We start from the raw sequence: 25,349 nt of genomic DNA, 5'->3' as shown, positions 1-25,349 counted from the left end.
AGCTACTTGTTCTGGCCTGTTAAAAGTCCCTAGCCTGTTAGACAGTTATGGTCAAAGCGGCTGATAGGACCACAGTCATAGATTTTGATCAGAAGCAGTGTGTCATTGGAGAGAACATACAACATGCAGATAGGATTGAATGATACTGTGACTTCAAACTTTGTGTGTTTTTGCCAACTATGGGTGCTGTTGTTGAAATGTTCTGTCTGTGTCCATATCCTTACACCTTTCACACAAATTTAGCACAGCTTAGTGAAACTAGCTGAGGAAATGTACTCAGCAGTCCCTCTGGTTAGATCCCTTAACAGATCATTTCCATGTCTTCATAGGTTGGATATTAGGAAAAAAATTCTTATCAGAAGTAGTGGTCAGGCATTGGAACAGGTTGCCCAGGGGAGTAGTGGAGTCACTGTCCCTGGGGGTGTTTAAGGAAAGGGTAGATGTGGTACTTAGGGGCATGGTTTTAGGGATAGTAGGCTAATCTTTTTTTTTTTAATCTGTTTTGTGCAACAACTAAAAATGATAGGTGTGTGAGGAGGAATGCAAATGGGACGTAATAGCAAGTTATACTGTGGATGCCTTAGTTTTGAGTTCTAATACGCAGCAGTTTAATTAGAAGATGAAGAAGAGGATGAGATCTTTTCTTCTGAAAGCAGGCTGCTAGTGAACCCTAAAGAAGAAACCGCTGCAGTTCTATAAGGTAACTTTTTAAAATTATGTATTGTATAGCTCTTTTCCATTCTTACAATTCTCTTTGGTTATTTTGTTGTTCTTTGTGTTCCAGGCATGCCTTTGTTAATTATCGTATTCTCTCTAGTTTAAAGCAGGCTGTAGCCTGCTTTTCCTTCTAATCTATTCCTTCTTCTTGGCTCCCTCCACGCATTCTGAATGTGGCAAGCCATGTTTCCTTTTACCCATATTCTCATTTCATATTTCCTAGTTCTGTGTCATAATTTTGCTCCCTTTCCATTCTTATTTGGGCAAGGAAAAAGGATAAAAGAACCACTCATTTTTTATTTTTTTTAACATGCAGTGTATGTATACTTATGTATTGTAGAAACATCTTGAGAGTGTATTATAACTTAAGTCTCTTCACGAGATGGATCACGTCTGGTAGTTAAGGCACACCAGAATCACAATTATTTTTTATTATTATTGTTATTTTAAAAAATAATTATTTTCAACGCACTCTTCAATGAAATCTCAAAGAATTCACTGGAATTTCCCAAGGGATGGGTAATATTGTATACTGAGCTACAGCCTGTGCAATTGTATTGAAAATCATATCTACAGGATTAAAGGAGCTCTGAATAATTTGTCCTTTGATAGTTCTTCACTGAGCAACTGTAACTTCTATCAAAAGAAGAGAGGTTTTTATGATGGGAAGTCTTTCCTAGTTCTTGGCTTACACAGTCCTGTATAGCTGCTTTGTTTTCCTGTGATTCTTTACATGCTCTTCTCCCAGTGGAGAAGTACGTAATCTTTTCCTTGGCATGCATGGGAATATCTGTCTTCTGTACAACCTGAGGTATATCAGAAAACAGATGTTAGAAGGAGAACAAAACAAGAAGAGTAGGGCAAGTAAACAATTACAAACCCCACTACAGCATGATCCTGAGGAGAGCTCTCAAGCCTAGAGCCCAGCAGCACCCAGGCACTGAGTCCTCTGCAGCCCCTTACCGGTTCCCAGCTCCCTTGTGATGCGGTTGATGCAGTCGGTGTCTTCCTGCAGGCCCTGGCCGTGGTGCTGAATGGGCTGTGCAGCCAGGGTTCGTGGAGGTCTGCTGGATGTTTTCAGACTGGTCCCTCTAGCCCATCTGGAACACTTCTGAACTGTTATACTTCATGTTTGAAATGATGTTCGAAGCTGCTTGACTGGGAACTCTTCTTGACAAGATTTTTTTTGCCATGAGGCTGGTGAGGCACTGGAACAGGTTTCCCAGAGAGGCTGAGGATGTCCCATCCCTGGAAGTGCCCAAGGCCAGAGTGGATGCGGCTCTGAGCAACCTGGGCTGGTGGGAGGTGTCCCTACCCATGGCAGGGGGGTGGAATTGGATTCTATTAAACAGCATTAACAGGAATGTTAGGAAACTAGGCAATTCACCTAGTTAAATATTGATCCAGAATGGAAGCAAACAGAAATCTGGCCTATCTCTTGGCTAGTCTCTGTATGTGATGCAATATATTTGTATTAAACGAGTCCTCTTCCTGGTTTAAACAAAAGTAGAACGTCAGAATGGTCAGAGAGGTGTTAGAGACACCTATTGACATCTTCACTGGAAATTGTAGAAAAGATCTGTAGTGGACTGGACTGCAAAAATTTGGGCTTCAGTAGTAACATTGTGGATGAACACTCACTGTCCTTGTTCTCCCCTTCCCCCCTTCTTAACATGTAAATTGGAGAATGTGAAGAAAAAAAAAAAGTTATTTGCTCCTTGTCTATTTTGTTGCCCAAGTACTTCACTCCTTTCCCCAGGTGCTCAGTTGCTACCTACAGCATGATTCCTTCTTTTCAGCAGTTGGAGACCATTGGCCTAAAGGTAGGGCACTCTTTAGGGCATCGTATATCCTGAAATCCAAATTACTTTGCATTTTCACTATCTAGTCATATGATCTAACTGCCTCAAACTGCTCAAGATCATGACCATAATCAAGTTGCTTTGGGTGTCAGTGCACATGTTTACTGTGATTTAACTTTGTCTCTACCTCACCCCAACATCACTTTCTGTATCTCTTTTGTTGGTAATCTATTTGACAGCTAGTATGTGAGTGATGTGAATGGTATAAAATATTACAGCTGGACTTCATAGAAGGATTGCTAGAAGAGTCAATACTTATTTTAAACATATGATGGAAAGGTACAGCTAAGGTAACCTGGAACGTGGCTTCTCACCACTTTTGAGTACTTTTCTGCATACTCAATTGATGTTTCTGACTCCAGTCATGAGCTGCATTTTTCCAGCTTGTGCTCTTAATCTATAAACAGCGTTCTGCTCACATAAATGTGGATGGTAGAAAAGTTTCTTTGTAGTCAGTCCGTAACTTTGAGGACCTAAACACCTTCCAGTGCTCAGTACATGCCTTCCATGAATCTCCAGTCTGCTCTAGAGCATCTGCATGTCTACCAGGGCTTCCCACTGTTCTTTAGCTCCCCCTGAGAGTCTCACAGTCACCCCTAGTGTCCTCTAGGATGCTCTAGAGGCCTCTCAGTGCAGCCCTGAGGCCTCCCATGGCCCTCCAGTGCAATCTAGTGTCCCCTGGATGCCTCCCAGTGCACTCTATGACTTGCACATGCCTCACAGCACCCCCCAGCCTGATAGTTTAGGATACTTGAGGCCTTCCACGGACCCCCAGTGCACTCTAGAGAGCACTAGAGGCCTCCCAGTGTGCCCCAGAGGCTCTCAGGACCTTCCAGTGTAAGCTAGTACCCCTAGGAAAATTCACAGGGTTTTCCAGTGAGCTCTAGCACTCCCTAGAAACTTCCCGGAGTACTCTAGAGACCTTCAAGGGACCCCAGTACCCTTTAGTATCCCCTGTAGGCATCCCATGGCCTCCTAGCGCGTGCTAGAGTCTTCCAGGGCCTCCCTCTGTGGTCTGGCACACCCTGAAAGCCTCCCAGTTCCCCCAGGTGTGCTCTAACATCCATTGGAGACCTTTCAGAGCTGTCCATTGTACTCCAGGTTTTACTAGGGACCTCCCAGGGCCCCCTGAGAGCTGCTCTGTGTACCACAATGAGCTATGCTCTAGTTTTGCTTGAGAAATAATTTACTATACCCATCTTCTGCTCTAGGTAGGGTTATAACCATTTGTGAGTGTAGTGAGAAGCCCACCTAAATGAAACCAGTGTTTGTCCAGTAATCATTCCTTCTTTGTCTGACCCAAGTAGCTTATACAAACAAATTCAAACAAGTAGTAGCGGAAAGAGAGAAATGCAGTAAGTCAGTGGTAACGATAGAACAAGTCCCTGCAGGGATGGTAGGCATACGTGCTTCAAGTAGGAACAAGAACTGCCAGACTGTGACATGCTAAGATTCACTCATAGCTGCGTAGCCATGGGCATTATCTTATCCATGAATTATTTAAAAAAATACTGTAGGGTTTGGGTTACGAGATGTTGTACTGAGGGTGTCTGTGCCCTTTGTCAGTGTTAAATGATTAACTCAAGCACAACCAAGGCATCTTTCTGGGTATTACAGAATATGAAGTGAGACTAAAAGGAGAAATTACTTCTTAAAAATGACATGAAATCAGAAGAAGCACATAGGAAAAGTAACTGTCCCAAATTAATTTACCAGTTTGAATTTTACTATGAATTTTCACTTGATAATGTCCAGAAATGATCACCTTAGTATCTCACTGATTTGAGGAAACTTTCAGAAAGTAAAAAGCTCTTGTTTCTTGCCGGAGTGCGTTGTGTCCTGAGACAGAAGCGTTCTAAACATCTTAGTGATAACAACAGAATTTTTTTTCTATGCCATGCAACTACAAGCAGAGAAAAAATAAAATACTAAAATACTCTCCCTATATTTGTGTTGGCTGCCTTACAGTCATCAGCATGTTCTAATTGCATCCTGACGGACTGCAACTTTGTTTTTCATACCTTAAAGAACCGCAATAGCGCAACAAATGTGCAGGGTTTGTATTGTTGCATTTGGTCTCCCTCTAGTGGATTGGTTGCAAAATTACCTCTTTGCCAAAGCAAACGCAGAGCTTAAAAAAGAAAAACGGCTTCAAACTACAAATACCAGCAGCTCTCAGCACAGTTGAGAAAGGACCCAGGACACGCCTCTCAGTCTTATTCTCACAAATATTTGTTTATTGTCTAGCTGTAAAAGCCAATGTGAAACTAAGCATTTTGAAACATTATCTCTGGATTTACTTGGGAGGTGCTATTTTGTTATTATTATTTATTTGGTGGGTGGCCCTTTCTACCTCACAGCAGAGTGACAGAGAGAGAAGGACCCAGACCTTTAATCTTGTTTTGCAGTGCAGTTAGCAGAAGGCAGCTGCAGCAGCCTGGAAATTACCATGGAAGAGATCCTGAGAAGAGAATTGAAAACTTCAGTTCTGAAAGCCTTTGGGAGCTCGGGAGGAGGATACATTAGCCAAGGCCAAGCTTATGAAACAGACAGTGGAAGAGTATTTGTTAAAATCAACCATAAGCCTCAGGTTAATGCTAGCAGATACTTAACTGTTAATATTATTGCATGTCGAGAGTTTTTTCTTTTCAATGTGGATGATTGTTGATGATTTTGAGTTCTGTGTTTTCTGGCTTACTTGTAATTATTTCAGCTTTTCTTTCAGTTTTCTTTTAAAAGCTGTAGTTTATTTTACATCAAATATCAACCTGGTGGGTTTGGTTAATGCAAAATTAGGTGTAACGCTATATGATAACCCTCAAAAACAGGACTTAGCCTTGCTATATGTAAACAAGGGGCTGAAAACAGAGCTGTTATTGTACTACTTGGTCTGGAAAAGCCTAAAGCTGAATTTGCATTCACTGCTTTCCTCTTCATCTTTCATTTGTGAGAAGAGAATAGTGGTAGTGAGGGAGGAAACAAAGGGTGCCAGTGCTAAAACTCTGTGTTTTTGTTTTGTTTTGTTTTGTTTATTTATTTTAAGCTAGAGGTTTCAAACTTCCTCCTTGTCTTTTGGGTTTCTAGCAGTAAGATTCTTGCAACTTTTCAGGCCAAGCTCTTGGCTTTTCTATTACTAAATGAATACATCACTCAATTGTCTCTTGCACACAGGAGATCAAAATTTTGCTTTATTAAAAAAATGAAACTGCTGTGAAGAACAGAATTTTCACTTCAGAAATGCTGAGTACAGGCTTAGTTTCTGTACTTTTACCTCTGTCTGCTGGCCATTGACCTGCATGGAGAGGAGAACCATCTTAAGGATTCAGACTTTTCCTTCATTTAGTAGTGGTCACATGTAATTTTGAAGGAGGAGGTCTTGGTTTTTATCCTTAGAGATCTTCTAACACCTGAGTAATTGAACTCCATAAGCAACTAGGAGTTCCAGGTGAAATATTACATATCCCACTACCCTGGAGCAAGTTTTGAAATATAAAAATAATATTTGAATTAAGGTACTTGAGTCTCCCCAACAAATGAAAGCTACATTCGTTTAACAAAACTAATTAAGTCTTTTTAAACAGTGCTGTTTTTTTCCAAATTACTTGTTCCAGATGTCTGTAGTTTAGCCTTGGGGTATTCTTATTCCTTAACAGGCTAGAAAAATGTTTGAAGGGGAAATGGCAAGTTTGGAATCAATTCAGAAAACCAATATTGTGAGAGTGCCTCAGCCTATTAAAGTAATTGACCTTCCCGGAGGAGGAGCAATGTTTGTCATGGAGTACCTAAAGATGAAGCATCTCAACAAGTATGTTTTTACATCTTGTTCTCTTTACTGTGTCTTTGGGATATTTTTCTTACACTTGGTCAGAAATCTTCCCAAGAAGGACCTCATTATTCTCAGAGATACAGCATGTTATCTGTTAAGATCCATATTTCTGTGCACATATACATATTTTATATCTCTGTATATATATAATTATATATACATATATTTTATATACACATATACATAAAAAAATATATATATTTATGTGTGTGTACTCCTGCCCAATGCTTTGCTCTTCCCTGGCTCTCTGCCTGGAGCAGAAATGGCACACTTTGCCACTCTAGCAGCATGTATGCTGCCTGGTTGACCAGTTTATCTGCATGTGCTGCAGTGCTATTGAGGTGAATGTGAGAATGGCTGAGTATAGTCCTTCTTTCCCCGGTGAGGTAGAAAATGTATTAATTCCACTTTATTAGTCACCCACCCAACATAGAATTAGGCTTTCAAGAATCTTACCCTTGTTCCACTGCTCTAAGGGAACATAATAATACCTACGTCTCGTCTGGCAATTGTTTATCAAAACAACCTGTTTTTACTGGAAGGACAACAGTAATTCCACAGCCTCCTCAGTCCATTCCAATCCATCCCACTTATTCCTAGAAAAAAAATTCTAATGGCTAACCTCAGTTGTCCTTGCTGAAATTTTAAACCCGTTATGTCTTTTCTACACGTTCTGGGCATGGAGAAGCAATTTGTTTCCTTTCATGCAGCTCCTGTTTAACTACCTGTGCAGTATTTTAACCGCTTTTTGTTCATTTTTTCTTCTACAGTAAGCAACCTCAATTCAATCCTTGCTTGTGACTTTTTTTTTTTAATTTGCCATCCTTATTGCTGTCTAAATGATCTGTGTAAGACCCCAGAGTAGATACCGTGTTCTGTTCTCTTCTTTTTTTATGTGGAACTGACAAGGCGGATTACTTGATGGCTTGCACTCTATGCTCTTCTTTATGCAGCCTTGTGTTTTGTTTACTTTTTATTGCAAGAACATTGATTTATATTCATTTTTATTATGTTATATAATCAGAGTCACCGTCAAGCCATTTGCTCCCTATTATGTACTTGTGAAGTTGATTATTTCTGGCAAATTTAGAACTTTCAACCATACTATGCTAGTATTGGTCATTCTGAATTGAACTTTTTTCAGTTTTGTTTTGTTCTTTGTTTCTATAGATACTCTTCAAAGCTTGGAAAGCAGATAGCAGAGCTTCATCTTTATAACCAGTCACTCAGAGACAAATTGAGAAAGGACGGAAACACAGTTGGTAGAGTATAAATATAATGTACTAAAACAAAAAATGAAACAATTAATTTGCCTGTGGTATAATATTGCTTTATTATAATTTGGTTCCAGTCAATAATGGGGCACTGTTTCATGAGAGATACTTCCTGTCCCTATCCCACACTTCTCAAATGTGGAGATCATATACAGGAGTCATTATTGCAAATTTTAAATATGAAGTACTTTTATCCTTCACAAAACTAAATTAACTTATCTTTAATTATTCATTTTGCATGTTTTGTGTGTAAAATTATGCTGCTACTGAAATTTAGTATGAAATATTTGATAGCTTTCAACATGTCTTATGTCAAACTGAAGATTTAGACTAATGTCTTTCTCTGCATTAGTTAAACCTTTTAGCTTCATGTACAATCACTGTTAAAATTTTCTTGACCTTACAGACTTTTCTTTCACTGTTGGTTCAGACAATTAACTTTTAAAAATATGGTCATAGTTATTAATTTCTATTTAAAGATGTTTAAAGGGGATTATATTTTTGAACTCAAATATGCAAACTGAAATATGAACTCAAACATATAATTGCTGCTCCTTGACGACAACTATAATTCAGCAGTGTAGGGTCATGATCCAGTTTCTATTGACTTCCATGAAATGATTTTCATCATTTTTTGAAAATTGGAATAGGATACAAATGGAAAAAAAAAAAAAAAAGGAAACCATACAAAGAATTCTTATTTTACAAAATAATAATGATTTTGTAAAATTCTTATTTTACAAAATCTCAAGATTTTTCCTTGTGTTTATTATGTTTCTTAGGTAAAGGAGCCAGTCACTCTGAGTTTCAGTATGTGGATAAGTTTGGATTCCATGTAGCCACTTGCTGTGGTTACATACCACAGGTATGTTCCACGTCTGTGAAAGCTAATGTATTCTTAGAGTTCTGTTAATTCCTTATACAAAGGTTTGGTTCGTTGGCCTGCAGCTTTATGATAACAGTTCTTTCACAGTTTCATTTTGATCTGATGGTGAGACAAATATGATGGATCTTCAATGTGTGCAGCTTGCTACCATGCACGTAGCAAGTAGATAGAACGAATTGGATGAGAATTTGAAATTATTTGGTAGTTCTTTAACATGGTGATACTTAACAACATAAGTATCCCTTTACAAACCATGTCTTTGTTTTGGGTTTTCTAAACTCGTACTATATGGATTTCAATTGGTTACATCCACTGTTTTTAGAGGACTTCATCACATAAGACATCGGAACTGTCTCTGAGATACATCAGTTATGTGCTGGCTCTGCACATGATAGAGTTTCATTCTGCTGCTTAACTGAGTGAATGTTCTGTATTTCATACACTTTGTGAAGTATAGCTTTTTCCCAAATTAGAAACACATTACCCAATAATAATTAAATAATCCTTTTGCATTTCCAGAAAGAATTTGGAATATAATATGGAACAACTGAAATGGGCTCATCAGAAACTGTACCTCTAAAGCACATTACGAAAATTTAAGTGAATGAAAATTGACAGAACCTCAACTTCTATCTCGTGTTAAAGACAGCCCCACTAGGCATGGAATAGAGCGTGACTTCAAACTCAGCAATTGACTAAATGTTTAACAGCATTCTAATTAGCATGTCTAATAGTAACATTGTCTAGGCCAATGTGTCAGCATCAAGCATCTTAACTTGATATGGATTATTAATATTGACTGTGCATATGTTAACATTGTTTATTATAAACTTCTGCATCATATTTTCTAGGTGAATGAATGGCAGAGTGATTGGCCTTCTTTCTTTATTCGTCACAGACTCCAGGCACAATTGGATTTGATTGAAAAAGATTATGGAGACAGAGAAGCAAGAGAGCTTTGGTCACAGCTAAAAGTATGAACCATGTCTTAAAGATTTTTTTAGAAAGTTAGAAATTATGTACAAGTGGTATTTTGAATGTGTTTTATAGCAGATTTACATAGTTTTTATTAAACAGCTGTAACTAGATTAGTTTCATGGCTGGGCTACCAACGCAGCTGAAAAGAATTAATGTTGCTCTTCCATTTTTTAATAGATAGTGAAAATAAACCTGCAAGTCAGCACTGACTAATTTCTTTGAATACCTCAAATAAGAATATGTTAAATCCTGTCTAAGAACTTGGTGTTGCAAACTGGGTAAGATTCTGCTGCCTAGGCAGATTTTTTTAATTGGTCCAGGTTCACAGCTGAGACTGGTCCTGGTCATACTCTATGCAGTGAGTGAGAAACAACCAGGAAGGTATTCCTCTGCAAGCTGCACAGCACAAACGTGTTCCCAGATGTTTCTTGCTTCCCCTTTTGTCACTGACTCCATTTATTTTATGTCTTATGATGTCCCATACTGTTCATGTCTAGAAACAATACATTAATTCCAGATGTTGATAGAGCATGAATTAAAATGAATTGCTAAGCTGTCTAACACTTATTACTGGCTTGCAGTTTAGATTTATGCATGTAGCCATCAACTTCAAAATTACTCCATGAAGACTGAAAACAGGTAGCATTTGAGCAGCTTAGTCTCATATACACTACGCTAATTTGTTTATTTAATATTTTGTTTAAAGCTCTTTAATTGTTGAATGTTTGTTCTTGCTCTTTCAGATAAAGATTCCTGAAATGTTCCATGATGTAGAAATTGTTCCTGCCCTCCTGCATGGGGACATGTGGGCAGGAAATGTGGCTGAGGATGACTCTGGGCCAATTATCTTTGACCCTGCTTCCTTTTATGGCCATTCAGAGTTTGAACTGGCCATTGCTGGAATGTTTGGTGGCTTTAGCAGCTCATTTTTCTCTGCCTATCACAGTGTAATACCCAAAGCTCCAGGATTTGAGAAACGAAATAAATTGTATCAGCTCTTTAATTACATAAACCACTGGAACCATTTTGGGACAGGATACAGGGGGTCTACCCTAAATCTAATGAGAAAACTTCTAAAATAATCAGATTGGTGTGAGAAATGCTGACCCAGTCTCTTAAGTGATTAGCAACCTACGCTTATCAGAAGTAATACAGGGTAGAAATCAATGTTGATGCTAAAACACCTGACATATAAAAGGCTCAGAATAATTTTGAGCCTCACTAAATGTTGAGAGTGATTGTGTAATTTTTGACTCATACACTGGCTTACTAGCACTGATTCATATCCTGATGAAGGAATGTTTTTGAGCATTGTTTATGAAGTTTCCACTAGGTTGGAAAAGAAGCATGACAGTCGGCCGAACCTTACTCTTCATACAGAGTCTCACATCTTAGCTGCTGCATATCCACAGTTGTTTGCATCTTGCTGCTTCTGCAGCAGTTCATTATTGAGAGTTACTGCAGTAGGAATGTGGTACTGGAAGTAATCACTGGTTTCCTACCTCTCCCCATTTTTAATCTGTTTTAGTTTTTCCTTCCATCTGTTTGCACCCCTTTTCCCATTTATGTTTGTTTTTGTTTCTTTCCCATGTAAGAGCTATGATCCAAAATTTAAATCAGATTCTATGAATCTTAAAATGAAAACATTCTCTTTTTGATTTAAAGGTAAACAGGGTCCTTTGGACTGCTTTTGGCAAACACATATAATAGCATTTCTAATATTTATTTTAATTTAATGTAATTTAATTGTACCCTTTTGTTTTTCTTGCCATATGAGAAGTTCAGTCACAATGGTATTTCTTAAAAGGGATGTCTCTGGAATTCCTTGGTAATTAACTGTACAGTCAGAAAGTGGATTGTCACCACACAAGTTTGACAATATCATATCATTTTAATATGATATGTCAATGTGTTGTACTATGATAGTAACACTTAAATAACTGTAAAAACAGCAAAGAGTAGGAGAGAGGTTTACTTCTTTTCATGATGAGAAAGTATCTATTTTGCTGCTGTGTCGGTTGGTGTTTTCCATGTTTCAATTTTAGAAATTAATGTACAGTAGGTAAGGCAAGTCTGTTCTGCCACTGCAGTTTTCTTGTATGCTGTCAAATTGGATGGACTTATACTGTTTTTTAGTATTCCTGTTTTATTTTTTTAGAAAACACAGGCAATGAGGATGTGGGGAGAAAACTGGGCAACAAAACACTGGCATACAATTTGAGCTAGAGTATATTAACCAAGTCACGTGTTTTTAATGGAAGAAAGTGATAAAGAAAGTAAGTGTAAGTACAGTCCAGCATATACTTATATGAATCAGGATATGTGAACGAGAATCAAAGAACCTATGTCTTTAGGATTCAGAGGGCTGTAATTACTAATACCTAAAATGTTATATTCAGAAATGCTCAAATATTTAGACTTTCTATCAGCTTTAAATGGCTGTGCTATAAAGAGTTCTTAAAGTTATATTTTGTAATTTGCATTATTGAAAAATCATTTAGTTCTCTGTAATGTAATACAAATAGTTTAATTTTTTTACTTCCTTTGAATTTGGGCTACAATGAATGGGGTTATAACACTTGATACAATTATAGCAGTGGAGAAATGGAATAATAGAGTGAGAATACAGTTGAAATTGTAGCTGACAGCTAGATTCAGGTCCCACTAAACAGCAAAATGCATGAATACTAGTATTAATTTTTGCAAAAATGCAGATATTGTGTTGCGAAGTACATATGAACTTAAGAATTTTAATTGTCCAATAAAATAATTGCACTGCAGAAACTAGCTATTATGTCTCTCTGCCTTTTGTGGTTGTGATGATGAATTTGAGCCTGAAGATGGATATTTGAGTATGAATGGAGGTGCTAGATACTGGTCAAGAAGTCACTTGGCCTTATATCCAGACCAGATTTAAATGTTTCTCTGATTTTCCTTTTGTAATCAAAGGAGAGGAAGGACCACCTCTGAGGGTGACTCATCTCCCCCCAGACAGTGGTGAGGTCTGATCCTTGGGAGTGCTTTTTCTACCACGTGAAAAGATAATCTGAGGTGATTTGCTCAATGTCTTACTTTAGACTCTGGCTTCAGTTTTTTAGAGCTGGCAACGTGCCAAGAGAGAAGTGGAAATGTAGTGCTGCTATCTCGTAAAATATTCAGTGGCAGAGGAAGATGTGTGGTAAAAGATGAGGGGATGGAAACGTGGTACGTCTAGGGGTGGAGTATGGCCAAGCATCTTCCTCAGGGACCTTGCAGGAAGAATCTGACCCAAGAACTAGTAAGTGCTGTAAGGGGGCAGCCATTTCTTTTCCTTCCCCATTCTTCTGTAGCTTTCACCATTCCACCTTTGTTTCCAGAATTTTCTGTGATTTAGTTTTGACTTGACAATTACCCTGCCTGCCCCCCAAGATTGTACAACTGTTAAGAAACAGAGGTGATGAGGGGTAACAGAGAACTGAGTGCCTTTCATCTGCCCTTTTTCAACCTGTGAAAAATGCCCTGAGGCAAATCCCCCTCAGTTTTTAGGGCCACCAGAAAGCTTTGGTGGTGGCACCGTGGTGCTGAGCCTCTTGAATTATAGAATCCTAGGATCATAAGGGTTGTAAAAGCTCTCCAAGATCATCTGGTATAACCACCCTTCTGCCACCAATGTTACCCACTGAGCCATGTCCCCAAGCACCACGTCCAACCTTTCCTTGAACACCCCCAGGGACGGTGACTCCACCATCTCCCTGAACAACCCCTTCCAACGCCTGCCCTCTCTTCCTGATCAGAAATGCCTCATAGTTTCCAAGCACCACGGCCACACACCCCGCTTTGCCTGTCAGCGCCATCCCCCTTACCTCCCCCCCCCCCCCGTCGGGGCCGGGCCTCCCCTCAGCTGCCCGCCCTTCTCCAGGGGCGGGGCCGCGGAGCCGTCCCTGCGCCTTTCGGCCCGCGCGGCACCCCGTAGGAGGCAGCCTGCGGCCGGCGGCGCGCGGGGAGCGGAGCGGGGAGCGCGGCGGTTGCCAGGGTAACGGGGCGGGGAGGGGGGCCCGGGGCCGCCAGCGGGCTGTGAGGGGCGGCGGGGCCGGGCCCGGCCTCGGCCGTGAGGGGCGGTGGCGGCGCCTGAGGGGAGCGGGGAGCGGAGCGGTCGGGGCGGCTTCAGGCCGGGGCAGGCGTAACGCGGCCACTGCCCCCTCAGGTGCCGCCGCCATGGCTCTGGGCGAGGCGGACGCGTTGGGCCCCGAGGCGGAGGAGAGCAGGGCCCAGGAGCTGGATGCGATCGCCCGCGGGAGCGCCCTGGAGAGCTTCACGGAGAGCCAGGAGGTGCGGGGGCTCGTCGGGGGCCTGGCGGCCGTGTGCGGGGACCGGGCGGCTCGGGAAACGGCCGTGGAGAAGTTCATAGGTGAGCACGGCGACCGGGGGCTGCGCGCTGTCGTGGCCTTTGAAGGAGGGGTCTTACCAAAAAAAAAAGGACTAAAACGTTGATTTTGGTGTAATTATAATACTGGAACTTCTTTCAACAGGTACCTTGGGTTCATTTTTACCTCATGGTTTTCCAGATGCATGCATGTCCTGCTCGCACACACCAGTTAGAAGCTGAGCCTTGTATTTAAGAGATCTCAGGAGCCCTGTGTAGCCTTCTGCCTCCTGTTCAAATGCAGAAAATAATTTGGCAAAAGATGATGGTCAAAAAATTAGCCAAATCTAATGGTCAAGATACTGTTTTATTGTCTGTTTTTGACAAAATAAAACTAGGTAGGCACGCAATAAACCTAAGAACCATAAATTTGGAAATCTGATCCTGCAGAAATTACCCTATTAAATGAACTGACAGTGATCTGTCCAAGGAGGCTAACAGTGAACATCTAACTGATCAGAGAGAAGTAGCAGGAATGTATTTGTGTTGATTGTTCAGTGTCACAGGTGAGATGGCAGAATTTGATGGCATAGGAAAACACATACTGAAAAGCCTTAGCTGCTGAAAAGCCATCTCTCCTGCAGCTGATCATCCTGCTGTGCCTCTTTCACATTGTATGCACTGCCTTGGTTTATTTAGACTGTGTTTATGGTCCTCCTGCACGCATTTCCACTCTATCACATAAAATTTTAGGAGAAAAATGGTATTGCTACCTACTGAAACACTGACTTTTGCACTTGGGAACGTGTCATTTGAAGGTAGGGGGATGTAGCTGTATAACAGGTATCAGTATCAGAAGTATCACTGTTCACTAAATACAGGGTTAACATGTACTTTAATGTTAACAGTACTGATATGCACCGTACATGTTGCTCAAAACTTGTTTCCAACATTTTGTGTCGTAGGGAATCGTTTGACCTTTAATAGGCAAAAAATGTCCCAAATATGGTAACAGACTAAATGAGTGGGTTATAAAATTGGAGGTAAGGAAACATCTTAATCTATGCGCAGATAATGCAGTAATAATCAGTTACTGAACATTTTAATGCAGGTCTCTGAAACACTTACAAGAGCATGTGATGTTTTTTTATGAACTGTTAATAGCAGAAGTCCGGATTAGGTAGTTCAATCTGCAATAAGTTTTGCAGGAAAACATAGGAAGATCTTTCCTTGAAATAATAGCACTAGAATCACATTTTTGTGGTTCATCCTTTTCACTGTTTTGATCTGGTGGTTTATTTTAGATTACCAGACTCTGATCTGGGAAAACAATTTGACAGGATAATGAATTGTAGTTAAATTCCACTTCTGCTTTTGAGCGTTGATGGAATTTCTTGTACTCTCTAATTCTGTTATTTGTACACAGCTTAAGATATTGTTAATTACAGCAGGGAAAGTAGCAATAATTAGGAGTGCAGGCTTCCCTCTTGATTTAGACAGCACTATGGAATCCCAACACAACTGTAGAAGTTAGTGTAAGGAGAGTGTTGGACTGGCTGCGTCATGAAAGTGGTTGTGCAGTGTCATCCAGTGGTCAGCGATATACCCTGCTGGCGAAGTTGTGTTTCATCTTCAGAGTTTGATGTGATGAGGAGAAAGGGATAGAGAGAAAAATCGTTAGAGAGGAACAAATACAGGAAAATGAAAGATTAAGAGGATATTTTAGTTTTCTAAGTAAATGCTATTTCCTGAGCAAATATCTAAAATGACCTAGGCAATCACCAGGCAATATTGGATGATTTAATAATCTCTTTCTGAAGCGTAGCTTTCATTTCTGTGGCTGCGTGGCATTGATTCTAGGTATAAATGGAAATGCTTTTATTTGTAAAATCGGTGGCAAGTTGTTCTTAGTATTTACAATATTCAATTTCAATTATCTTTTCTCATGTCTGTTCCCAAAAGGAAGATAACGTATTACTGGCAGCAGGATAAAATAATGTGGAAACTTGAAGAGCATGGGATTTAGGGGTAGTAATAGCTACAGTTTGTGTTTGTCCAGGTAAAATTTTGTCAAGACATTTTTGTTCTTTGCTGTATAATTTCCTTTGTGCTATTTCAAAATAAAAAAGCCTAGTTCTGAGAGCTGTGAAGAACACCTTTCAATGCACAGTACTATTATGTAATTTTCTGCTATGGTCAGGAAGCTCAAAACAGAGAGAGAAGAATTTTCTTATGTCCTGTTTCAGTGGTAGAACTATATCCTTAACAATGTTCCAAGCATGGGACGGAGGATAGCCTTGTGATGAAACCCTTTGTGTCCAGGTAGAATTTCCCTATGACTGTATTAGCTTAGGGTTGGAAGAGTATCATACTACTACACTTTGTGATGGTAAGGTATCTTTGTGTGGGTGTTTTAAAAAGAATCAGAAACTTGACATGCTAACAAATAGAATAGTGTGTAGAAGTAAGTGGGATGTAGAATGTTAATGGAGGAGATGTGAACAGCAAGCATAGATGGGTAAAGCAGCATTCAGGTTGCTGACTGGGTTGGAATGCGGTGTAAGGCTGGTTTGTCTGCAGCAGCTACGGGCTGTTCTGGTTTAATGTCCTCTGTCTGCAGAGTGCCATCAGAAGCTGGTAAGTTGTTGGCAAAGGAGAACCACAAAGAGCTCTGCAGTGAGGGGTAACAGCAGACTGAGTGCTGCTGGCATGTTTGATTTAATGGTGACATTTGTCCACAGTAATTTGAGAGATTCCTGGAAGAGAGTTTTTCATGAATTTTAGGTAAATGATGGCATGAAAGACAGCCTCTAGTTTTACAATAACTGCTGTTGTCTTCTTGCTTCTTGACCTCACTTAAAGGTGTGGCAGTAGTTAGCTCAAGGATACTGAAATTTTAAACTAAAACTGTCTAGAATCAAGGGTGTATCTCACAATTGATGGTTATAAGGGCCTTTCATTTGAGTAGTTGGTCACAGATGCCTTTTCCTTTTCAGTTATAATGGACAAGTACCAGGAGCAGCCTCACTTGTTGGATCGCCACTTAGGTAGGAATATCATCTTGTATATAATACTTTTTCGTGTATATACTTGAAACTCTCTTAAACTAGAAAGTTCATATTTGCATTACATGATTGTTGTGGTTGATAGCAGATATATGACGATCATCTCCCTTTCTATTATTAGAAGTATGAGAAATTGTAAGCTAACTGTTTTGTTCCCACTTTCTTTTCTCTCCTTTCATTAGAATGGATGATGAATTTGTTGCTGGATATAGTACGGGACAGTGCATCTCCTTCCGAGCTATTTCATCTGGCTTTTAAATTTCTTTACATCATTACAAAGGTACAAAAACCCAAAAAATGTAACATTCTATAACTGAAAGTATGCAGGTTTCCAATATTTAAATTGCAGTGTGAAAGATGATTTTTTTTTTTTTTCTCATCATTTTCATGATACCTCATGCTATTCAATGATCCAGAGTAGAAAAAGCAAGGTCAGAATGCAAAAAAAACAAAAAAAACAACAGATATTGAGATACTGAGTGGACAGGCTCAAGAGCTGGGCCTGTGCAAACCTCATAAGGTTCAACAAGGCCTAGCGCAAGGTCCTGCATCTGGGCTGGGGCAATGCCAAGCACAGCTGCAGGCTGGGCAGAGAATGGATCGAGAACAGCCCTGAGGAGAAGGACCTGGGGGTGTTGGTTGATGTGAGCTGGCAATGTGTGCTTGCAGCCCAGAAAGCCAGCTGTGTCCTGGGCTGCAGCAAATGCAGCATGGGCAGCAGGGTGAGGGAGGGTATTGTGCCCCTCTGCTCTCATCAGACCCCACCTGGAGCCCTGTGTTCAGCTCTGGGGTTCCCAGCACAAGAAGGACACAGAAGTATTAAAATTAGTCCAGAGGAGGGCCACAATGATGAGCAAGGGGCTGGAGCACCTCTCCTATGAAGACAGGCTGAGAAAGTTGGGGTTGTTCAGCCTGAAGAAGAGAAGGCTCCGGGGAGACCTCACAGTGGCCTTCCAGGGGGAGTAGATTTAAACTAAAAGAGGAGAGATTTAGATTAGATAAAAGGATGAAATTCTTTACTTAGAGGGTGATGAGGCCCTGGAACAGGTTGCCCAGAACAGCTGTGCCTGCCCCATCCCTGGAAGTGTTCAAGGCCAGGCTGAATGGGGCTTTGGGCAACCTGGCCTGGTGGGAGGTGTCCATGGTCTCGATAGGGGGTTTGGAATTAGATGAGCTTTAAGGTTCCTTCCACCCCAAATGATTCTATGATATATTAACTCCTCAAAGGGCCTGTTCTTTTTCCTCAATACTTGATGTTGATAGATGGCTTACTAAATTTTGAAACTTCATGTTACAGGTGAGAGGATACAAACTTTTCCTCCGATTGTTTCCTCATGAGGTTGGTGATTTACAGCCTGTTTTGGATATGCTTATGGACCAGAATCCAAAAGACTGCGAGGTGAGAACCTGCTGTACTTCCTGTTTAATTTTTATGTCTCCTAGAGAAGAAGCTGAAGAACAATGTAGAAAATAGTCCTGTAAAAAATAGCATGTAAAGCTGCAATATAACCTGCTCAGTGTTAATTGAACAGCTAGAATTAATGTGAAAGTCACACACTTCATTACATACCCTCCTGATTTAAAGATTTCTTTAGCTGGGAGCAAGAATTTTGATGAAAACACTATTTAAGCAAATAATTTTTAAGCATGGATTGAGATACTGTAGTTCATATTGTTTTATTTTACTGAATGAAAAAAGAAAGGATTCCAAATTTTTTTTTAACATAGATTAATTTTAAGAGAGATCATCATCTATTAAAGGTAACAAAAATCATGGATATGAAGACTAATTCTGCTCAAAATTCAAATAATTTTTAATAAATTTCTTGCAGCAACATTTCTGTTGGTGTTGATATAGTTGTACAGCTTTTATTTTTTAAAGACCAACTGCCATAAAACTAAGGTAATCATTTTTTTGTACAACTTTTCAAAGCTTAAGTATTTTGCAGGTAAAGGACTTGATTTATGAAATATCTATTTTTATTCTGAAACCATACCATAGAAGCTCTTTAGAAGTTGCTTCTTGTCTGTCTCTCAGAACACCTAGATTTTTTTCAATAAGCCCATGAAAGGAATACATAAATTAGGAAGGACATATTTCTCTCTTGGTCCTTTTCTGTTGTTGCACTTTGTCTAAGAACATACATTTTCTTTCTCTCCTTTTCCTTTCTATATGGAGAGTCACTTTCCTTACTAATTTAGAGTGGTTTTTTATTTGTTTGCATTTATTTTTTTTTCTGCTTGACTGGACTGGAGGCACAAATGGGCTGAGGGAAGGAGAAAACAGAAAAATAGGAAAATGCAGTTTTTCTCTGGAAAAGAATGAACTGTCTCTAAACTTCAGATTCAGGGGAAAGGGTCCATTCACTTGACTACAATTTTCCCATTTGAGGTGTCTTGTAGTTCTTTCTCCTTTGGTGTTTCAGAACATTGAGGTTCAAAGTTTTCATCTTCTTAGTGTAGAAGTACCTTAGAGGAGATAGTTTTGTTCTCCAAGCACCTTGTTGGAACACAGTTCAGAAAACAGAGTGTATATTTTGTTTGACTCTTCTTTTCCAGACTTGGGAAACTCGTTACATGCTTTTATTATGGCTCTCCATGATATGCTTGATTCCTTTTGATCTGGCCCGGTTTGATGGAAATACTGTTTCTGAAGAAGGGCATGCTCGCATGCCAACAATGGATCGCATACTTAAAGTAGCAAAAGTAAGTATAATATGTCGTGTAATATCCGCAAACCTATAACACTTTTCTTAGGCTTAATATTTCAATATTAATAATATTAATGTATTCAATATATAGTAAATTCTGATCTTTTCAAAACGTTATTTAATCCTGTGTTTTCTTTGTCTACTCTGTAAAGAATTTCTCCATAGTTGAAGAATCTTTAGTATGTTATTTAATTCCTTAGTGTCTGGTTAGACAGTTTATTACTTCAGGGAAAAAAAATCATCAAATTTTATGATGATCTGCTATGAGTGTATGCCTTTGACTGTGGTAAGAGCTTTTAGAGTTTAAAGATACTAGCTAGATTTTCTGAAAGTCAACTTTACATATTTATATAGGAATTTAGTGTTTGTCAGGATGAGTAACGAAGCTATGACTGTGGAAAGAGTTCTCAACAAAGATAATGAAATTTCACTTTGTGTAAACTTAAAGTGGCTAACGCGTCATCCCTTTAAGATAAAACATAATCATCCCCCTTCCCACAAATAACCGAACAGCTTATCCTTACCCTTTTGACACTTGCAGCCCTTAAGTGGTTTAACACTTGCAGAAATGTAGTAACACAAATATGACTGTACTTTAAGGTTACAGTAAAGGTAAACTTGCTTTGAAAGACATTAAATGTGTGAGTTTGTCTCAGATACGTTTTGTTAAATGGATTATATGTTTTTTACTATCTTAAACTCAGTATAATGTAATTGTAAATATTAATGTACTCACGTACAAAGTTGTTACGTAGTTGTATTATTAAGTCTATGTGTTTGAATTCTTTTACAGTTAGTTCTGTTTTACTTCTAGTGTTACTTGGTTGTCAGTGATAAGGCTCGAGATGCAGCTGCTGTACTGGTTTCAAAGTAAGTCTCTTTTTTGCTTTTTAAAAGAAAGGAAAAAGCTAGCTCCCTTTTCCCCTGTCATTTTTTAGCCTGACGTATTACTAACGACAGTGTTGGGAGCACTGGAAGTTGCCAACTATATGGGGTGTTAAATTTGCTTGAATCATGTCCAATAGCATGTTTATTGTAAACGTTTTCTTCTGTTAATCGGAAGAACAGGCATACATTACAAGTGATACGTAAGGGTCTTTACTGCTAGCAGAATGCTTTTCAAACTGGTTTCTAGGGACTGGTTTGTGCTAAAGAGCTTGAAAAAGATGAAGTTACGCTGTGTTGCTGCTCATTTTTTGCAGTATATTGCATAGAAAATAAACAAATTTGGTATTAACGTAATTGCTCGATGTCTCCTAGAAGTACTTAAGTTACATAAAACAAAATAGTAATGCTAGATTTTTTTCTTAATATCCCTCTTATCTTAATTTTCTGGACCAGAGAAAGGTACTGTTTTCATAGGTTTATCGTGAAATAGTTCATCAAATGAAATAGATTTAGGATAATGGAACTTTGTAAACCATACTGTTTTACAAAGCTTAGTGTTAGATACCAAACTAATTGTAAAAGAGGTGCAGTTCTTACGATACCTTTTGTGTCAGTTCAGTAATCGGGTTTTTTATAAATTTGAAATAATGAAGTTCTCTTTCTTTCTGACCTAGTGTGTTATGAAACCATCATAAGTTGGAAACTTAAGTTGGTTTCATACCCTTTCCCGATATATATCACATCATATATCTTTATTCTAGTATATTCTAATGGAAGAGAACTTCAGACTGCTTAGTCTGTCACGTAGGTTTTTTTTTTTTTTAAATAAGATAAATGAAGTATTTAAGCTTGCATATGTTCTAATGTACACTAGGGGGCTCTGCCAACATAGTTTTGCGACAGGCACAGAGGCTGTGTGGGGTGAACAAGATGAAAAGATTTACTGGATGTGGGTAGCTAGTCTGAACAATAAAATAGTTTTAGCATTTTTCTCTAGATTGAAAGAGGCACAAAATTTACAGGCTTAGTTGTATCAAAATAGTTGTTAAATATAAATTAGTAGAGCAGATTCTGTCTTTTGGGGAAATAGCTGTCAATGTATTTATTTTGAATTTATTCTGAATTTCAGTCACAGGACCCAAAATGCTTTAGAAGCTTGTATTCACTGAGTATAATGCTACAATGGTGAATCTGATGGCAAAACAGACACTTTGTGTTTTGTTTCATGCAGAAAATTCATGAAGGAGTTGGGACTAGCATATAGTTCTCTGGTGACGAATCTTGTACTTTTATGATTTATTCTGAAGAAGAAAATTCAAGTGAATGCATGCATCCTTAGAATAGTCTTTAATAAATAATCTTGTTTATTGCGTACTTACTTCCATGTGACAGACTGTGGGTTTGCCTGCTTATCTTGTTTTTTTTGCAGTCGTTTTGGAAGTGATGATTGGAAGTTGCTTTTCTAGGATTTCTATGTATCAGCATTGGTAATCTGCCTTGTCACAAGGCATGCAAATTGTGACATGCAGTGAATTATTAAGGGTGCATATATGCCTGAATATGCCCTTTACCATCTTCACTTCCTAAAAAAACACAGAAAAATCCCCAAACCAACCAAATGTGGTTGGCTTTTTTAAGGTATATTCTGTATTTGCAAGCCTTCTCAAGCAGGGATAGTGAATTTAAAATATTCTGTCATCGCTTGAGATTATTTGAATTTACATGCCAAGGTATCTAAAAATAAATGACTACTGGAAGCATCTGTATAGTAACGGTACTGATTCCAGCATTACATTCAGAAAAACTTTAAACAGGCAGTGCTTAACCCTGGATTTCAGAAGGATTTCTTAAGTTCCTTTCATCCTGATGCAGAATACTATGCAGGCGTGTTGTTAGCAGTTATATGTTTCTTTTCACATCCATTTTATTGGCTGAATTAATTTTTATTAAAAGCATATGCTCATAACAAATAAGGTGATAGAATACATTAAGGAATATTAAGAATATATTCCGGTGCTAGCTGGATCAAGGTGTGTAAGAGCAATGGAAGCAAAATTACTATTTAGTGTAGCTGTAATTAGTTTACTATGAAAACACCATTTTAAAAATAGACTAATGATTAAAATATTTCATAAGGAATTAGGAGACCTGAGTTCAATGCCTTTTGGCCTTGGTGTACTTGAATTCACTGCTTTCACATCCCAAAGCAGTTCTGTAATGAGCAGGGCATAGATATTCTGAGGTAACTGTTTCATCTTGTTGAAGTTAGACTGTTAGGGAGGCAGGAATGCAAGAGTCCTAGGGAGATAAAATAGAGAAGTTTAACTCCGTAACCTGCTGAATAGGAAACTTCTTACAGGGAGACAGAGGAGTGGAAGGGGAAGCCTGGGCTCTTGTTCCTGCATGAAGGAGCATGCATTTCAGGTAAAATTCAGAAACATCAGGATCCAAAACTTTGCATTTTTCAAAGTCTTTCCCTTTTCTTACGGCAGAGAAGCTGGGGTTTGTTCCAAGAGCTTTCTGTCTGCTCAGTGACCTGGCTGCAGTAGGAGGAGATGAGGCTTATCTTTGTCTTGCTTCTAGTCTGGAGGTTAGGGCACTCCTTAGAGTAATTAAGATTTAAACTCCTTTGGGCTGAGAAAGGGTCTAGGAACCAGTTCATCTACTTTACAGGTTACTTCTATTACCTGCGCTATTGCGGAGAAGGAATTGTCCTTGGTGCTCTATTATAAAACAAAAAACAACCCCTCTCAACTAACTCCTCCTCTAAATCCTCATTGTTTTTTTGCTGAACACAATAGATCCAGCCTTTGAAGGCAATTCAAGTGATCACATCTGCTCATTGTTTCCTGTGTTCTCTGTATTTAATATTCCCCGTTAGTTGGCTCTTGATGCAGTTCCCCATTGAATTTGCAGGTGTATGAAGTAGCCAGATGAAAGCTCTGTACACATTCTATTTTAAGCACTATGAGTTCTACAGTCAGGGCTATCCCATGTACTTTTCCTCTGATTGCACCAAGGAGAAAGTTTCTTAATTAGTCTCAATCTCTGCTGGACTAGGAACCTAGTTTTTACAAGACTAAATGCAGTGACTGAAGTAGATGCCCTAACTGTGGCTTGGCTGGCACTGACGATGACTGAGTTTGTAGGTTTGTAGGAAGTAGTTTAACCATGATAAACCTCTTCGATCCTCTGTAAGAATGGTAAAAATGCATCTCTTGACCCATCCAGTATGTTAAATATTAGGTGTTTAACCTTAACAAATACCTGAACAAACAAATACAGCGCTGATGATTACTCTTACGGGCCTGGAACAGGATCTGGCTGATAACAAGTGCTGTATGGACCCATTGCTGAGTTACGCTGTCTTCTAGCTGTTCTTGGTGAGAATAGTAGAGAATCTTTGTATTAATTTCAGTTTTCATTCATTTCAGTTTTTACTAATTGTAATGGAAATTATTTTTATGTTGTAACTGTAGAAAGTTGTTTGTTTTTGCAATTAAGCTGGGAAATCTTTAGAATTCTAGCTTACAGGTTGGTATGTTTATAGGTGAAAATTTTGTCAGAGCCTTGCTCAGAAACGGAAGGGCTAAACTTAGGAAGATTTGTAGTGTTCTCTCCTCTGCAATTTAAGAAAATCCTCATTGAAGAATTGTCTTCATGAATTGCAACTGGTTTGGGTAGCAGGAAAAAAATTAATTTATTTGACAGTTGTGAAGATAGTAACTGCAGTGTTTTGTTTTTGTTCTTGTTTTCTGTGACAGATTTATTGTTCGCCCTGATGTCAGGCAAAAAAGGATGGCAGACTTTCTGGACTGGACTCTTTCAATGTTATCTAAATCCTCCTTTCAGACTATGGAGGGGACTGTTGTTATGAATGGCATGCTGCAGGCTCTGGTAAATACCATTTTTCTTCTCAAAGATAGATGATTATATATATATTTTTTTTCCAATGTAATACTGTTGTGGTAGACCTTTAATAGAAAATGTACAGAGAAATTCATGCTGATTAAAAATGGTAAGATAATATAAAGCCAGAATTTCTTGCACAATAGTTTTGAAGGTACAACTTCACATATATGTCTTTTTTCTCCAAGTAGTGTTTTCATCAACAAATGAAAGGGAAGTTGCCAGTACAGATATTGATAAATAACTCTCAAAAATGTATCTGATTGTATGTTGGTAGTCATTTCATAACTCAAATTTTGTTTGGCTTTGTACCAAACCTGTGAAAAAAAAATGAAGTAATTGGAACTGTACAAAATGAAGAAGTCGGGCTTTTGATGTAGCAGTGGCCCCTCCCAGGATTCATGAAAGTTTTAGTCATTCTGATAAATTTTTTCTGATAATTTTAAATTTTTGTTCTCAAGAGTTTTAATAAGACATAATAAACTTACTAGACTGTGTAGTTGAGTAGGCTGAAAAAATACACTTCCTTTATTTGCTTGTTAATCAGAAGAAGTTCATCATTTAATGTTCTTTATAAGAGTGAAATCCTCAGTTCGGGTTTTAAAAGTAATACCTATATAGTTGTACAATCATAGGACAGTCCAGGTAGGGGAAGAAAACTTGAATACCTGAACTAGTGCTATATGATAACACTCCTCTTGTGCATTGTAAGAATATTTTTCTATAACAGCTTTCCTGCAGTTTTATACTGTTAAAGTATTTGTGTATTTTGAATTGCTTGAATTAACAGTTCTGGTATCTGTTCCAATTGTGATGTCCAAACATATTTGCCTGGAGTAGGGGAATGTGTGTGTGGAGTTGTTTCTTCTTTGCTTTGTTTTTATTGTTAAC

General features: G+C 38.7%; 2 protein-coding genes across 5 annotated transcripts in view; both read left to right on the top strand.

The window, feature by feature from the left end:
- Window positions 1-80: 80 nt before the first annotated feature.
- On the top strand, window positions 81-12,330 carry FN3K (fructosamine 3 kinase). 3 transcript variants are annotated; one of them, XM_021267357.4, is made up of 8 exons: window positions 81-700; window positions 2,477-2,540; window positions 4,988-5,169; window positions 6,233-6,384; window positions 7,576-7,667; window positions 8,462-8,544; window positions 9,417-9,539; window positions 10,287-12,330. In XM_021267357.4, the coding sequence occupies exons 3-8, from the start codon at window positions 5,029-5,031 to the stop codon at window positions 10,623-10,625; spliced, it is 930 nt and encodes a 309-aa protein (XP_021123032.2). In that variant the 5' UTR covers window positions 81-700; window positions 2,477-2,540; window positions 4,988-5,028; the 3' UTR covers window positions 10,626-12,330. The 3 variants fall into 3 exon arrangements, with proteins under 3 accessions (XP_021123032.2, XP_021123033.2, XP_005012380.2); XM_021267358.4 differs by lacking the exon at window positions 2,477-2,540; XM_005012323.6 differs by lacking the exons at window positions 81-700; window positions 2,477-2,540 and adding an exon at window positions 4,496-4,886.
- Window positions 12,331-12,679: 349 nt separating this feature from the next.
- The window catches only part of TBCD (tubulin folding cofactor D), a 130,258-nt gene continuing 117,588 nt past the window's right edge, over window positions 12,680-25,349 (top strand). The window contains exons 1-8 of one of the 2 annotated variants that reach the window (XM_038165607.2): window positions 12,680-12,820; window positions 13,727-13,930; window positions 16,882-16,932; window positions 17,133-17,230; window positions 18,248-18,349; window positions 19,510-19,656; window positions 20,476-20,531; window positions 24,314-24,446. In XM_038165607.2, the coding sequence (XP_038021535.2) occupies window positions 13,738-13,930; window positions 16,882-16,932; window positions 17,133-17,230; window positions 18,248-18,349; window positions 19,510-19,656; window positions 20,476-20,531; window positions 24,314-24,446 (780 nt within the window). In that variant the 5' untranslated portion in view covers window positions 12,680-12,820; window positions 13,727-13,737. Of the gene's footprint in view, window positions 12,821-13,426; window positions 13,556-13,726; window positions 13,931-16,881; window positions 16,933-17,132; window positions 17,231-18,247; window positions 18,350-19,509; window positions 19,657-20,475; window positions 20,532-24,313; window positions 24,447-25,349 lie in introns of those variants that run through there. The other variant, XM_038165606.2, reaches the window with a different exon arrangement.

Source organism: Anas platyrhynchos, chromosome 19 (assembly GCF_047663525.1).
Source record: "Anas platyrhynchos isolate ZD024472 breed Pekin duck chromosome 19, IASCAAS_PekinDuck_T2T, whole genome shotgun sequence".
Taxonomy (NCBI): domain Eukaryota; kingdom Metazoa; phylum Chordata; class Aves; order Anseriformes; family Anatidae; genus Anas; species Anas platyrhynchos.
Note: the sequence above shows the minus strand (reverse complement) of the source record. Positions and strands in the feature narration are given on the sequence as shown.